The sequence below is a fragment of the Megalops cyprinoides genome, chromosome 2 (genome assembly GCF_013368585.1).
Source record: "Megalops cyprinoides isolate fMegCyp1 chromosome 2, fMegCyp1.pri, whole genome shotgun sequence".
NCBI lineage: Eukaryota > Metazoa > Chordata > Actinopteri > Elopiformes > Megalopidae > Megalops > Megalops cyprinoides.
Genome location: NC_050584.1, coordinates 22269133 through 22285883, shown reverse-complemented (window position 1 = coordinate 22285883; position 16751 = coordinate 22269133). Strand labels below are relative to the sequence as shown.

At 45.7% G+C, this 16751-nt stretch overlaps 1 protein-coding gene across 1 annotated transcript; it reads right to left on the bottom strand.

Annotated features, from left to right (window-relative positions):
• Positions 1–3386: 3386 nt before the first annotated feature.
• On the bottom strand, positions 3387–16211 carry ankmy1 (ankyrin repeat and MYND domain containing 1). The gene is made up of 18 exons (XM_036518213.1): positions 15975–16211; positions 15245–15391; positions 14736–15166; positions 13584–13800; positions 12924–13100; positions 12181–12611; positions 11618–11789; positions 11145–11337; positions 10950–11014; positions 10114–10221; positions 8916–9047; positions 8386–8499; positions 7629–7805; positions 7273–7328; positions 5614–5768; positions 5448–5457; positions 3636–3752; positions 3387–3519 (listed from the first exon to the last, which is right to left on the bottom strand). Exons 1-18 carry the CDS (start codon positions 16209–16211, stop codon positions 3387–3389), a joined length of 3072 nt encoding a protein of 1023 aa, XP_036374106.1.
• Positions 16212–16751: the final 540 nt, after the last annotated feature.

Here is a 16751-nt window from a genome sequence, read left to right as displayed (position 1 = left end):
ACCAAACCTTATTTGTTATGCTGTGTGCAGGGAGACATCACGGACACATACAGGGACAAGCGTGCTCCTAAACATTACTGACAGCGGAATAAATATTTATGGACATAATGATATTACACACCAGAGAGGGAAAGAGAAAACAGGAAACTCTTGGCCCACGCAGATTGGTCTCTCTGATGGCTCTATCTTGGAAGTATGTCCTCCCGTCATCTGTTTGCCAAAATCCACCCACCTGTAAAGACGGATCGTTTTTGGTGAAGAACCAGTGGCATATATCGGGCAAAGCCAGGCATACAGTAGGTGCTAGAGTTGACTGCATTCTATACCCGTGTATTTATCACTTCTGGGGAGAGAAGCAGTCCTGTAGAATCAATATATGTTATGATATTATCATGTTATTAATACTTTGCAGTATTACATTGTCTAGTCAATTAAAATTTATTTTTGGCCTGAATTTGTGTCATCCTGTATGCCAGAGAAGACAAAGATGACTGTGGCAAAGCACCGCTGTCATTGTTATTTCATTTACTGTTAAATAAACGTTAAGTCAACATTCAGGGCAGTGATGTCCAATACCAATTCAGTAATCCATGCACTGAATGCAGTGAACTTTTCATTTGTAGAACCAGAGCACGACTGCAGCGTCTGAACCGAAACCTGAAGAGCCTAGAACATCAATCATTAAACATAGCCACATTCAGGCAGTAACACACACCCCCTGATTAGCTATATCCCATTTGGAAAAGGTCATTTGCCAAATGCATTTGATTTAGTCTTGTGCTAGGACTAATTTTGGGATGTAGTATGATGAAATGCCCCCCTTAATGTTTTAACTGAGATGAAAATGATTGTGCTCACACAATTTAAAATTTTACACTTGCCCAAGTCTGGCGGCAGCAAAATTCAAACATTTTTTATTTTGTGCATCAATGGTCTCACCTGCCAATTTCAACAAAGGCAGACCCCCACCACTGAACTCTGTTGCTTTTTTTTGCTGCTTTTTTGTGGCTTTTGGCACAACCTTAAGGTGAGAAGTCGATACTCGTTGTAATATATATGTTTTGTGAACATCAACAGTGTTGCAGTGTGCGGCTCCTTGGTACAATTTATGCCTCCATTCTGTTGCTCTAATTATCTACCTCCTTTTTTTCCCCTGCCAGTTTCCGACGTTTCCAGCACTCCGACGTCCTCCATCACTCATTCTACTCTTTTCCAAATACATTTTTCACAGTCAGAGATGCTGCCATAAGATTGAAGTTAAAACGCTTTATTATTTATGTCTTAATATCTCTAATCTCCCTGGAAAATAAATCTCTCAGCCAGAGATCTGTGGGGGGAGCTGTTTGAGCATTCTGTGCACCTCACAACGAGACCGGGGCCTGTATTCACAATGATTCTGCAGTAAGCACACTCTTAAGAATGGACTTAAATCACAGTAAAAAAAAAAAAAGCATTCCTAAAAATTGTACTTAGGACACTGCTTAACTTGGAGCTAACGCCACTAAGCTCAGAAGTGCATGCGAGTCTGCTACAGAGTGTGACACCACCTGTTTGAGTTAAGAAAAGTGAGAGTGGCTTTATTTGAGACTGGATCCCTTGCTCAGTGAGCTGTGAGCTGACTGAGCTCTCTAGCCATGAGTTGGCCTTTTGCATGAGGACCAAGAACTAGTCCTACTAAGAGCACCCTTTAGCAAATCACAAGAGCAGCTCACTTTAGACTGAGTGTGCTTTATCTGCTTTGTATGTACATTGAGAGGTTTATTCTAAGTCTGTATGGTGGGCTGTTCCACCAATGTACAAAGCAGGCCCAAGCTAAGTTGATGAGGCCCATTCTTTCAGGGAACCCAAAGACTTGATACAGTGTTACAAATGTTATCCACAGTCAGATTTAATTTCAATTTTCATATATCGTACATCAAATGTGAAAAAATGTGTACATAACAAGTATTGATACGCACATTATATATATGCCTTTGTGAAGCTCCTCTTGCCCATCACAATAGGCCTCTTTCATTCAAAGTTACTTCCTGCATGGAGCAGACTCACTCAATACAGATTTTACAGATTTCTTTAAAGCTTTGCTGACTGTTGTAGAGGCATTTGAGTGAACTGGCCAAAAAGGACAGGTCACTGATCCACTTCATCTCCCTGTTCTCAACATATGACATTTTCCCTCTCCATTTTTTGCCAGCACGAGCAGCACCCTTCATAGACACAGCAAAGCAAATGCTACGAGGGAAGCGCGGCCGTGTAAATGTCAGAGTGGCGGCGGCGGCTGCCGCTCACTCGCTGCAGACTTCAGCGATCTCACAGAGCCGACCCACGACAGTCCCCTGACCCTCGGGCGCGGCGCAACAGGAAGCGGAATTAACCTGTGACACCCGCCACTTCGGGAAACGCGAGAGGGCCGGCGAGACGACCGAAACCGCTGAATGCCTTGACGCTGCCCCCGGAGGGCTTTGCGGATGATACAACGGATAGCTCCAATCTGTTTGTGACATGTGTACTTGTGTGTGAATAAGAGCTATCTCCCGCTTACAGTGTTCGGGCATGCCGGCTTCCGTCAGCTCATCGGGCGGAAGGGATTGGGACAGGAGTGATAGCGCGCCGTGTCATCTCTTTATCCGCGCTGTCTCGCGGCGTTAGCGTCAACGTGAAAGAGCTGTCGCTTCCTCGCACGCCAATGCCTGTGGGTATCGATGACTGCCACCACACTCCCGTGTCCTCAAACGCTTGTCCAGATTCCTACACACACTGGCTAAACCAGCCCAAACAGACATTAACATTCTTGTGAAGCCTTGAGTTGAGTCTTCAAATGACTCATTTAATAGCGGTCTGCTTTGGAAGAGCACAAAAATATTTATGAAAAGCAACTACATCTGTGAATGGAAAGCGTTACGGTTCAGATGTATCCTCCAAAATACTTAAAAATACAGATACACTTTTTAAAACTGAAGCGGTTAACACGGTTTCCTTTGCCGTCCAAAATTCTCTAACGGCAGGGATTCTGAAATCAAAATCCTCATAAAATATACTTAGTGCAAGGGTGTAGCAAGACATGGTAGAATAAAAAAACAGACAAAATACGGCTTCTTCATAGAGGCAGGCAACACCCAACAAAGAAAAGCAAACTCAGCACTCCATCCCACACAGCCCTCTACACGAGGAAGCAGGGATATCTGCTTTCATAATGTAAGAAGCTTCCAAATATACTCTCCAAGCTATTCTGTACGATTCAATGCAGGAGAAGGACCTGATGATTTCCTGTGATGCAGCTGCCTTTAGGGCTACTTTGATCAGTTTGAGTAGGTGTAAGAAGGCTGTCACATTCTCTGGCTCTCGTCTGATTAATTCAGCATGGTATCTGCCCTCCGCTGGGGGCTCACTCAGGCGCCCAGAAAGACGAGGCCAACTGCAGGCACAGCCCAGGCACTGATGAACTTGTCCAGCGCTGCCTCCTGTTTGAGCGCCCTCCGCTGTTTGACACTGCCCTTGAACAGCGCGCTGCGTGCGTGACCCCTGCTCAGGGAGGGGTCGAAGGGATCTTATCAGGAGCCTCTCCGTGCACACGTCTCAGACATGTCAGTTGAAGCTGTAGTTCTCTCTGAGCTCCCAGCCGTCCTTCACCTCCTTGCCCGGTGTCCACGCAGCTGTCCGTGCCCTTGCGGCGGTTGCCGCGCTTCCCTGCTGGGGTGCGGCGGCCGTCTTGGCCCTGTCTTTCCTGGGTGTGCAGCTCCTGCCTTTTGCTCGACCTGCAAGCGCAGACAACGAGTATCAGATAACCAGCCTTCGCAATCCCCGCAACTCCTGGCTGATGAAGTCACTAAAGCAGGCTCCCGTTTCAGATGCTGTTATGCTAACTGTCCATTTGCTCCAGTGCATATTTCAGATACATCAGATGCATCGGGGTGGCAGTGTGGCGAAGTGGTAAGGAGCAGGACTCGTAACCAAAAGGTTGCCAGTTCAATTCCCCGCTGGGGCACTGCTGCTGCAACCTTGGGCAAGGTACTTACCCCAGAATTGCTTCAGTAAATAGCCAGCTGTATAAATGGATAACATGTAAAAAAAAACTGTAACCGATGCAAGTCACTCTGGATAAGAGTGTCTGCTACATGACAGTAATGTAATGTAATGCATCAGTGGATACAGACAACTCTACTCAGTGTGCTCAGTAAGCGTATGTTTCAGGAGTACTGTGTGTTTAATTTGCTCCTAAACAACCTATACCTGTACAGCGCTGATGTCACTGATCCCTGATGCGTGCCCTGTCCTTCTGCCTCTGTTTGTGTCTCTGTCAGGTTTGTTATTGGTGGCTATCACTTTATCAGTGATTTGTAGGTTGCTCTGGAGCCAACGATGACATGACCAAAGCATATCCTCTCCCTGGTGCATCATGTCTCTCTCATGCAAACCTGACTCAGGGCTTTCTAGAATGGAACAGATGTCGGGCCTTGTGCAAGTAGACCTCATTGTGGCCTTGCTTTTACGATCTGTGTATTTCATCTTTGGCGCAACATAACTATGGCCTTTACAACCTCTCCACCCAAAGACAGCTCTAAACCAGTGTTTTGGGCTTGGATTTCTAAGAGAGATGAGACACATGCAGAAAAAAGGCACTGTTCCATGTGTCAGGATTGTCAGGAATAACTAAACAGACACTGTGGACGATGGCAATACATTATGTTTGCTTGGATTCTGAGCTCCTCGACTCTGGACAGAGCCGAGGTGTGTGCTGACAAACTGCAACTCCTCCCTGCAGTGCAGTTTCTTATTTGTCTACAGTCAGCTTGGGATAAATGCATTAGATTATGACTGTTGTGAAATTGCAGGGTAGAAGCATAAGTGAGTGAGTAAGGAAAGTCAGTGGGATTAAAAGGGGGACCAGCTGTATACTAAGAAAATGGAGTGTGCCGTCTCCTAATATGCAGTTACAGGGAGTTTGACTGTCTTGGTCTTTCTGAGCTTCAATTTACTGGCATAATTTTTTCTTGCCATAGAATATTTTCATGGTTGTTGTTTCATGACAAGTCATATTGGAAGAAAGTGACCACAGCACATATTCATTTTTACCAAGGGAGTTATTTTTCAACAGAACAACATTTAAGGGATGACTCGACTTTGATAAAAAATGTATAAAAAATAAAAAACAGCAGAAATCGTCGAGCCGTTGGAGGTAGAATTTATCAGGCCGGTGGTAGGTGGACAGGTTTGTCGTAACAGGTGGAGACTACTGCTAATCTATGGAGAACACAAGTAATTCCCCAACCAATTATTTAAAGAAATAAAGATTGACAAAATATATTCTATTCTTCCAGTTGCAGCAAGTCATTCATGTCACAGAAATGAAGTTAGACACAAATAAATGACTTTAGTGTAGGAACACTAGACAAACAACAGACCTACAGTAGTAACTCATGTAACTCTAACTCAGGCTTACACAGGCTTACTCTTTGGAGGCTAGAGCACACCATGAGAAGGAGACAGAACCAATGAATATGAGAGGAAGCCACCAGAAAGTAGTGACTAATACAGCACACTTCAAAGCCCTCTATGGGGGCGGCAGTTGCGCATGAAGACGTGACGTTAAACTCTGTGGCTGTGCTCCTTTCCCACCTGAAACGCGGATGCACTCGTCCTTGTGGCGGTCATTCCAGGCCTTCATCTTGCACGCCTTGCCGCAGTAGAAGACCTCGCGGCAGCGGCTGCAAGGTGCCAGGGTCACACCCGCCGAGCGGCCGCACTGGTAGCAGTATCTGAACAGAGGCTTCCTGCGGACCCACACATGAAGGGTGCACTGAGGGCGAGGTCAAAACTGGTGTCCTTCCGACACAGATGCACACGCAAACACTTAATGTACAAACACCCATACACATACACGTACAGACACACACACACACGTGCGCATACAGACAAACAAATACAAACGTGTATATACACAGAAGCACACACAGACATGCAAGTTCCCACACTCTTTGTCTCTCACTCTCTCCCTCAAACAATTACAAATCCTTCCTCCTCTCATTATGTTGTATTGTCAAAACTGTAAAATAATGGCAAAGTATTTTGCAGTCATACAGTCTTCTCTGCCTTCAGCAAAAACTGCCACGTTACCCCAAGTACAAACAATATAACCCTTAGCTGTACGTGTGTAATCTGTCAGAAGTACTTTTGAAAAGACCAGCATAAACAGGCTGACATTATTACAAAACATGAATTAAAGAACAGAACATTATGCTAATGTCCTGCACTAATTATTCATATTTATATGAAGAAGAACACCAACCCAGAAAAATTTCTGGTAACATGGTTTTCAGGTTAACAAAGGTTCATTACTAAATATTTAGGAATGTATTTGTTGCCATCTAGTGGTTGCATTATGTTTTACACCTTCCCAAAATGTGAATGTGCTAAATTACCATTATTGGGCTTTTTGTACTGCAGGGGTACTTAATGTCAGTATTAATGTCCTTGCACATACGTCAATTGATCAGGATCAATTCCATGAGATCATTAGACATTTTTCAAGCACATTTGACTCATTGATTAAAAAGGCAGCTACCCTCCAGAAAGCCCTATGACGGATATTTCACATTAATCCCCAAATAAATAATGCCTGAGGCTCTCTACACAGTGCACTCAGATATCATTAGCTTACATCTAACTGGGATGAACTCGTGTCTAAGCATGTAAGTAGTGTGGTCATAAACCAGATTCTCATTAACGTAATATATTTATGGATAAGGACTACACTCACCTTATGTTGGTGTTTGTTTCGCTCTCCCCTTCCTTTCTGAGATGAGGAAAACAGACAATAATTCACTATTCATATGAATAATTAATACTCACTATTCACATAGAGACACTGTTTCATTATTCATACTGCACCAGAATGGGATGAGGAGGCAAGTATACGTGGACAGAACCAACAGCAAAAACTGAACACACTGAATACTAGTAGTAGCAAGCCATCAGAGTCTCCATCTCAGCAGGAATAGTAAAGAGGTGAGTGAGTGAGTGAGTTAACAACACAAGGAACAGTGAGTGATTAAGCACATGAAAGGTCGTCACCAGCTGCAGCAGTGGGGATGAGATGACAATGAATGAATATTTGGGTGAATAAGTAAGGAAAATAGCAGCTTCAGCTGTGGGAGAGAGAATGAAGTAGTGAATATTTGGGTGAGCAAGTGAGGTGAACATCAGCTTTAGCTGTGGGTAACAGACTGATTAATGGTACCTCTGTTGTTCAGGAACAGACATTGCTGAATGCTTGACCCCTGGAGGGGTGGCACCTGCTCCGATATACAGGAACTTTTCCATGGGACTGATACCTGTGCACACAGGTAAACACACGGTTACAGATAGCGGTCAGAGCCCTCCAGTTTCATATGCGGAAAGGGAGGTCTTCCTCAGTTCATTCCTTAGTCATATGATCAGGCTTTATTCTGACATCTTGACCTCCTCCACCATCAGCAATCCAATCCATGCTCTGTAATGCTAACCCCTAAGCAAAGGAGGTCATCTGTGCTGTGACTTTAGGCTGTACTGACCCACAGACTTCTGGAGTTAGGCTGCAGCCTGATTATTTAAAGATGAGCCAATGAAATTAGAGCAGAGGCGGGGTTAGTGACCACAGACTCACTGCGCACACCCAGACTCTGCTCCCTCTCCAGTCGCTGACGCTCCGCCCCCACCGCCGCCCGCCGCAGCAGGTCGCCCATCTGGGCCAGCAGCAGCCGCCGCGCATTGTACACCTCCCGCTCCTTGGAACTTAGGGCGTGGTAAGGGGTGTGGGCGATCCGGGCATCCTGAAGAGGAACAGTGCCTCACGGCATGAACAAGCGAGGTGACCCCATTTCTGCTCGCACTCTAAACCCCATTCATCTACATATGGGTGACGTCTTGGACCAGTGCATGTCACAGTATATTACATTACTTTACATTATTGTCACTTAGCAGCCGCTCTCATCCAGAGTGATTTACATAGGTTACAATTTTACCTGTTACCTATTTATACATTTACAGAGGTAATTCAGGGTTAAGTACCTTGCCCAAGGGCACACAGCGGCAGTGCCCAAGTAGGGAATCAATGGGCAACCTTTCAGTTACAAGCTCTGCTCCTTACCACTATGCCACACTGCCATATAAGTGTATAAGAAACCAGCTCTAGTTTCTAGTGAATAACCCTTGGGGCATCACGACATAGCAGTGTCACAACAGTTAAAGAATACTGTGGCCAGTGCCTTATATGGCCAATTCATGTCTGAGACATAACATTTACACTTCTTACAAAATTAATCTGTGCATTTCATCTGTGGAGAATTTCACTGGCACTAACAGTTCTGAAACAGGCCTGGTTCTCAACGGCACACCCTGTCTGTACTGTACCTGTTGGAAGGCGTAGTAGGCATAGTCCACCGCAGTGCCCACTGCACTCCTGCGCCCCTCTCCGTACACAACTGGCATCAGGATGTTGGCACCAGCTTTGATCAGTTTCTCCAGCTAATCAAACAAGAGAACAAAGTTTGCGTCAGACTACAGTACCAGTCAAAAGTTTGGACGCACCTGATTAAGATAATGGGAAACATGTATTCAAAGACATTTTGATCTAAAGATTACACTTAAATGCTTGAATTTTAGTGAGGTTCATGACTATATATGAAAAAAAAATCAAAAATATTTTTGGCTACTTTGAAGAATCTAAAATATAAAATAGGTTTGATTTAACACTTTTTAGTCACAGTTATTTCACAGTTCTAAAATGTGGAGAATAGTAAAAATAACCCCTTCCAAGAGAAGGCGCCTCCAAACTTTTGACTGGTACTGTATGTAGAGCCTTCCCTCATGTACATAAGAAGGTGCTGGATGAGAAGTGAAGATGCTGTGATTAGTTCTGGTGGGCGCTTCAGACTCTGTACCAGCTTGATTCTGCTCTGCGGATGCTGCCTGCAGTTGTAGTTGATGTTGGCCACGGCACACAGGGCGCTCCCCACATGACGGGTCAGGGGTAGGTTGGGGTCAGCTCCCCAGGCTAGAAGCTCGTCCACAGCCTGAGAAGAGAGGAACCAGGAGTGATGGTTCTGTATGCTGCTGTGCATGTGTAATAACCATCACAGATATTCTAAACAATAACACCGATATTCAGGTCAATGTGCACCACACGGAGCATTGTTTGGTTTACTTAAAGGAGGCCCATTAAATCTCAGAAAATAGATGGCTGTTAAGAAGCACAGAAACCACGCCTGAAGAACTTTACTTTAACTTCAAAAAAGTCAAGATGTCTTGACACATGATAATTTTTTAAATTTTTTTTTATTGTTTTAATTGTTTGTTTGCTTTTAAATAAACATAATGACTCTAGTGTCATTCTATCTATGGTTTTGATTTGAAATGGTCACAGGTGAGGTCACTTGGTCAACTGACGTTCTTTGTCAGAGAACCCGTGGTAACTCCCAGGAAGCCATGGCCTTGGCTTACACTGACAAACCAGGAGGCACCTTTATTCTGATCCGTGTGACTCTGTACGCAACTCTGCGACAAATATTCCCCTCCACCTCATAGTGCTCACAGCTTTTCCTCCAAGTCCCACCACCACAATGAATTTCACCACCACATGTCCTGAGCATCACTTACAGGCACTGTCTCCACAGGTGCCCAGAATGTTCTATAGATATTCTACTTCCATACACTACTCTAGCCTTTAAGCCTAAGGGCCGGGAGCTGCATCATTATATCGGTTTACCTTCTTGGAATAAAGCACGTGTGTGGAACTATGCAAAAACATAGCCTGCAAATTACATCACATTACACGCATTTAGAAGACACTCTTATCCAGAGCGATTTCCAGCACAAGAGAACATAAGTGCATCCATTCAATTTAAATGGGCAACAGTGTCCGACCAGGCTAACAACACTCCCAGCCCAGTGAGTGTGAGCATAACACATAGCCCTACCACAACTTAACTTGTGCAATCTTACAGAAGTCAAGCATACTACTACTAAACAGAACTACATAGAATCCAAAGTACATGACAAAATAAATCCATAACCATTAGCGTACGCATCTCTCACCTACCCTCCCCTCCAGATTATGTGAACAATAAGTGTTAAGCTCACCAGGTCATTGCCACTGGCGATGGCCAGAGAGAGGGCAGAGTGCCCGCTCCACAGAAGGTTGGTGTTGGATTTATGGGACAGCAGCAAGGACACCACATCCCTGGCCACCTGAGACACACGGGACACAGAGGACACACTTTCATTGAGTCTGCCATTGGAGGAGTTTGAATTTATTACCCCAGTCCTTTTCTACCCTTCTTTTACTCTTCTTTTTAAAATCCACTTTTTTACACTTCTTTCACTCTTCTTTTTAAAATCCACTTTGCTTTCATTCACCCGAATGCGCTAAGTATAGTTTATTTTTCTGTGTCAGCCTAATGGAGTGCTGACATGATTTGCAATGCCAATTAATCTTTTCAATAAGGATTACTCTAATCCTTGTCTCAAAAAACACTGATCTAGAAGGGTTTAAAACCCAAGGATTGTATATGCTTGCTGTAATACAAAAACATACACCAACAGGCCTGAAAATCAAAACTGTTCAACCGCCATTCAAGAATAAGACACTTAAAACTGCTTTGAAAGTGAATTTGCGCACATGTATCACTTGATATACCAACCCAGAAAAAGAAAGGAACAAACAAATACAAAAGAAAATCTCCTCAGTGTTGCTGTGATCTTCACATACTGTGACAGCACTGCTGCAATACTACTTGAATACACTTGCAAACACACACACACACACACACACACAATGTCAAATCTGTCCAGGGGTGCAAATCCTCAAACACAGCAACACTCAGACACCCAAAGATGTGTTCTTCTCATGACACACTGTGTACTTCTCTAAGTCACCACCTCAGAAATGGCTTGAGGGGGTGGCTGACAGAACTCACAGCGTGATCTGTGTCCCTCTGGCAGGCCACATGTAAGGGTGTCCTCCCGCCTTCCTCGGGCGGCTCTCTCGGGAAGCTTTGGTCCTGGGTCAGGGAGCTGGGGAAGCTGGCAGTCTTACTGCTGTAGTCTGCCTGGGGTTCCACTGTGTTCTGGGAATAACACGCAGAGGCGTTATTGGTCGATCATCTTTTGACCCTGGTGGCCTGGTTCTCCTGTAACAGCGTTAACGAAGTTCCCTGCGGTCACCTCGTCCAGCTCAAAGACCTCATCTGCATCCCGCGCTCGCACGTCGGGGTCTGCCAGGGCGTGCAGCAGCAGCTCTGTGATCCTGGGCCCCTCAGGCCCTGGCAGGCCGGCAGCGATGTGCAGAGGGTACAGCCCCTTTTCCTGTAACAGAGTGAGGAAACAAGGGATTAAGACTAATTCATATCTATGTGTGCTCGACCTGGCCAAGTTTAGCCCTGGATGGCTGTCGAGCATTGAAGAAAAAGAAGCAGAAGAAGAAGCAGCAGAGGAAGCAGCAGCAGCAGAAGAAGAATCAGATGAAGAAGGAGGAGGAGGAGGAGGAGGTCTGTGTGAAGCTGTAGGGAGGCTGGTGAGGTCAACAATGACCCCGTGATGAAGAATAGGGTGCTGAGGAAGAGGCCTGTGTAAATGAGCAGGGCACCTCAGGTGGCAGGGGCACGTCTGTACGGGCGCCACACTCCAGCAGGTGCCTCACAGCCTGGACGTGCCTGGCCTTGACGGCCAGGAAGAGGATGGGCATGGGGACGCAGGAGGTGTTGGGGTCACCCCCCCTCCCCAACAGCAGCTTCATGGTGGCCCACCTGGCTCTGTGCCTGTCCATGATGAACCATGGAATAACAGAACAAATAAATTTAACAGAATAATGACCACCAGAATGCAGGGTTAAATTTTACATTACTTTAAAATGACCTCATCTGCCTAAAGAGAAACACTCAACAGGAGTGGTCATTCTAATACACAGGACTAATTCAGGACTTCAGTCTGAAGTTTTCAACAGTTATCAACAGTTAATTGGCTTATGTTTAAGACATATTCTATGATCCACATCTTTATCTTTAAATTAGTGAAGATACTATAGTGGATAACTTTATTAAAGGACATGGACCATCAGTGGAACCTAACACCCCTCTTTGGAAGCAGATGGCCTAAACTCTCCCAGGCACTGCTGTCACTGCGTGAGTCAGTAGCCGATGACAGACTCACTCAGTCTTCATGTGGGCCATCTTACGGACTGTCTCCTGGGTGTCGGCGGGCCATGCCAGACTCGCGCGGCTGAGAGCCTCGGCCGTCTGCTGGAGGGCGTTCTCTGTCACCCAGACCCGGAGGCTGGCCTGCGAGAGGGCCGAGTCAAAGGCACTGTCGCCTGTGGTGCTGAACTCCTCCTCCAGCCTACCGCCGCTCTCGGGCCAGGCGACGGAGCCGACCTGGATCTGCCCATCCAGCACCTGGATGGACCGCACCTCAGGCCCAGAGGTGCTTGAGGGCTTGCAGTTTACCCGGCCAGTAATGATGCCAGTCGGATCAGCTGGGTTGGTGGGGTCAGTCTCTTCATTCTGGGCAGTGCTCCATTTTGCCTCTGCCTCGACAGTGCTTTCCTGAGGACTGCTTCCTAGTGGCGGCTGCGTCTCGCAATCCTACCCGATACAGGTGAAGCCCTTTACATTTTCTTAAGGAAACCTGAGAGACATCCTGCTGCACATATGTTTTGCACCTATCTAGTAACGCGGTGCTACAGATCATGAGACCTTGTGAAACCAAAGCCCCATCCACGTTCTGCATTACATTACATTACATTACATTACATTCATTTAGCAGACGCTCTTATCAAGAGCAACTTCCAGCACAATAGCTGGATATAGCTGGATATTTGAAGGAAGCAAAACGTAATTAAAAGGTAACACTGTATTAAATTAGCATTCGCATTGCAGGGGTGTGATGATATTCACCTGTGAGCCGGGGAGGGTTTCGTGCAAAGCTCTTTCAGCCACGGTCTTATGGAGCGAGGCGAAAGGGTAATACAGCACGCTGCACACCGCCAGAGCTGACATGCCCTGGCCGGTCAGTTTGTTCACATCAGCGCCGCAATCCAGCAGCAAGTGAATCACATCATTATGGCAATTCATCTGAGAGAGAGGGAGAGAGAGAGGGAGGGAGAGAGGGAGGGAGGGGGATGGATGGGGAGAGAGAGTGAAAGAGAAACAAATGGAGCAAGCACAGAACTCATAACACAGCGAGGTATGTTTTAAAACTGTTTTTAAAACTGTCTTCAAGGGCTACTTCTTCAATTATAAAACGGAACTGAATAGTAAACTAAATCTAAACTACATAAACTACGTAAGAAACCAAGACAACTGGGCATTTCACAAGCCCGGACAGAGGCACACTTTTGCTCTTAAGTCATTTCATATATTTAATATATACTATTTAATTATTATACCATATATTTTTCATAAAATCTACTTTATATACCAATATTTCATTTTATAAGTTTATTTTTACACTACAGTTTAGCATTAGTTCTGTGAAAGAGTGCCCACAGAATGCCACCCATTACTCCCACACTAGCATGAGTGCCAGGCCCCCCTCCCTCTTGGCCAGTGTCTTACAGACGCTGCCACGAGTGCTGTGTGGCCCGTGGTGTCGCCCACGTCTGGGTGCACCGCCCCCTCCTTCAGGATCCCGTGCATGCTCTGCAGGTCCCCCCGCGAGGCCGCCAAGATCAGGCACTCCGAGGTCAGCTCCAGGGGGCCTTTGAGACCGAAGCGCTCACGGTCACCTGACAGCACAGCAGCCACATCCCAGTCCTGTGCCTCTGCCTCGAACCTGCAGCTCAGACAGGAGCAAGAATAAGGGGAAAAAATAATAACATTCCATTGGATTATTGGCATTTAGCAGATGTTCTTATCCAGAGCGACTTACATATGTTACAATTTTTACATGTTGTCCATTTTTGTAGCTGGATATTTACTGAGGTAACTGTGTATTAAGTACCTTGCTCAAGGGTACAGCAGCAGCGGGGACTCGAACCAGCAACATTTTGGTTATGAGCCCTGCTCCTTATCACTCTGCTACACTGCTGCTTCTACTGTTATTTGCAAGAGGATTAAAAATATTCACATTCAATTCACAAAAACTAAAACCTATCAAAGCAATCAAAACAAAGCCTACTAAACCAAAACATAGCTTTTGCAACTTAGCAACTTAATGCCTTCACTCTAAGAACTTTATTACCTTACTACATGCATTTAGCGGATGCTCTTATCCAGAGCGACTTTCATCACAATAGAACATAAGTGTATCCATTGAATTTAATTAAGCAACAGTGTCAGACCAGGCTAACAACACTTCCAAACCAGTGAGTGTAAACATAACATTATTCAAGCCCTACCATAAGTTTATCTGAAACACAGAATTTTATTTGTAGCTGAGAGCCTTCAGTTGACCAAGTAATAGCTATTTGCAAGTGATTTGACCCCATACGATCTAACACTGCTGTCTTGCAATGTAGAGAAAACATTTTACTTCAGCAAAATTAGAGCACCATATATTTACTGTATAATTTCACACTCTGGCAGGGCACCAAGAAAGTGTGCATATTGCTGGGTGGTTTCTGGAATTTAATAAGATGCCCACTGTTGCACTTTACCTGAAGTGCATATTTACAACTAAAGAGTTTTGTGTCTCAGTGATTTATGCCTTCCAGCAGCCACGGAGCAGCAGATTTGCACACTAAACGTTTCAGTGAGCAGAGCGCCTACCTGTGCCTGTGAATGTGAGCCTGCATCCGCCGCTGGAGAGGCAGACACCCAGAGACGGGCGGGTCCACATCAGGGTCACAGCCCCGCCCCTGGAAAAAATGTTGATCCAGCTCCTTCCGGGTGCAGTGAGGGAGGGGCAGATGGTCTGAGTCTGTGGAGTACGTCTCCATCCCGGGGGGCAACACAAAAGGCGCAGCCTCTGGCCGTTCCCGGTGGGGGAGGACCGAGGGGTCTGCAGGGCCCCCGGAACCAGCCTTCCTCCCGGGGGTGACCCAGGCCGCGTACCCCGGGACGGCGCTCAGGGAGAAGGCTCCACCCACCCGGGTGCACAGCTTCCACAGGCGCTCCCTGTGCCACAGTCCAACGTCCTGGCGGCCGTCTGGGTATGTGGCCACGCCCGGCCCGAAACGCTCGTCCGCACGGTACAGCCCCTGTGAGGGCCAGGGGATGTCAGCACAGCCACAAAAATCTGCAAATGTAAAATAAAGCTTTTTTGTGCCCATTTTTACCTGAAACACAGTGCCATCCGCTAAGTGCTGAGTTCCATACCCCTCCTTGCGATTCCGATAAAATTTCCCTGTGAACCTGGACCCCCCTGGCCAGGAGTATGTCCCGTTGCCATGCCGATAATCTTTATAGAAAGAGCCGTCATAGAACTAAAAAATAAATACATAAAATAAAATAAACTGTCAAAATGTCATCTCAACTTTTTATCCAATGTTGGTCCAAATGACTGCTTTTCTTCTCATAATATGAGATGGCAGAACAGACTTTTGTAAGTGTACGATATATAGGAAATTTCTATTGCTTGACTCAGCATTTCTACACCAGTTAGCATAGCGATATATTTCTACAGATGTTCACAGCACTATCATGTTCAGGGATCAGTTTGAAATAACACCACTATATTTCAGAGCAAAAGCTGTATGAAGCTATTTAATTTTTAAAACCATTCCTCAACTGCAGCGTGCTACGGGGATCCGAGCAAAACAGACACAGTAACTTAAAATACCCAAGGGGAGCATGACCTTTTTCTCTATTCATACTGATGATCTGGCAGTACTGCTGCTTGCGGTAACACTTTTACTTGATGCATTTGTTGGCACAAAAAAGAAAAGGGGCTCCAACTGCCTGTTCGCAGAAGAGTGTTTCTTAAGCACATTAAATACTTAAATCACTTGTGGATCGTGGGGGCTATAGCTACGTGTGAACATTCAAACTACGAGGAAGCATACATACCTCCCCGTTTGCCCAGGTGAAAACCCCCTTGCCATGCTTCAGGCCATTCACAAACTCCCCTACGTATCTGGAGCCATCTGGCCACTCTTGCACTCCAGCCCCGTGCTTCTTTCCACCTCTCCCCGTCCCTCCGGTGTAGCCTACCCGCGAATCAATAGTCCGCTGTCCAATATTGACCGCTCCCTCCAAGAAATTCGGAAATTTTGCGCTCGCTGTAACGCCTTCGGATGTCGGCATGCTGAGCCACAAATGCTTTCTAAGAAATAGAGAGCAGCAGAAAGGTGAAACATTTGCGTTTCAGTGCTGCTGTGAAATACCGTTACTTTAACACGTTTGAATTAAATGCATTTAGTGTTCCGAGTTCTCTTTGTATCAGCTACCCAGCGTTAGCAAGTACCAGATAGCTAACTCCCTTTTCCAAGCAAACAAAGGTTGTGTAACCTTACCTTACATTGCGAGCACCAGCGGCATTAATGTATCCAGAGTTACCGCACTGAACAAACCTATACAATGACACTCTAAACGTCACAACTTCAACTAGCCTGGTAGCTATCTAGCTAATGATCTCCTCCCTGACCCTAGAGGCACGCACGAAACAATCCCAAGTTCAAAGACACCCGAATGCAGTACAACTTTTGCTGTAAAACAAAAATGCATAGAATGCGTCTAGATATAACACGGATAAAGTGAATCGGAGCAGAGAAAAACAGACAGAAGTCATTTCAAGAGTCTGCATTGTCAACATGACAGATTTCACAAAGCCGGTTTCCAAGGTAT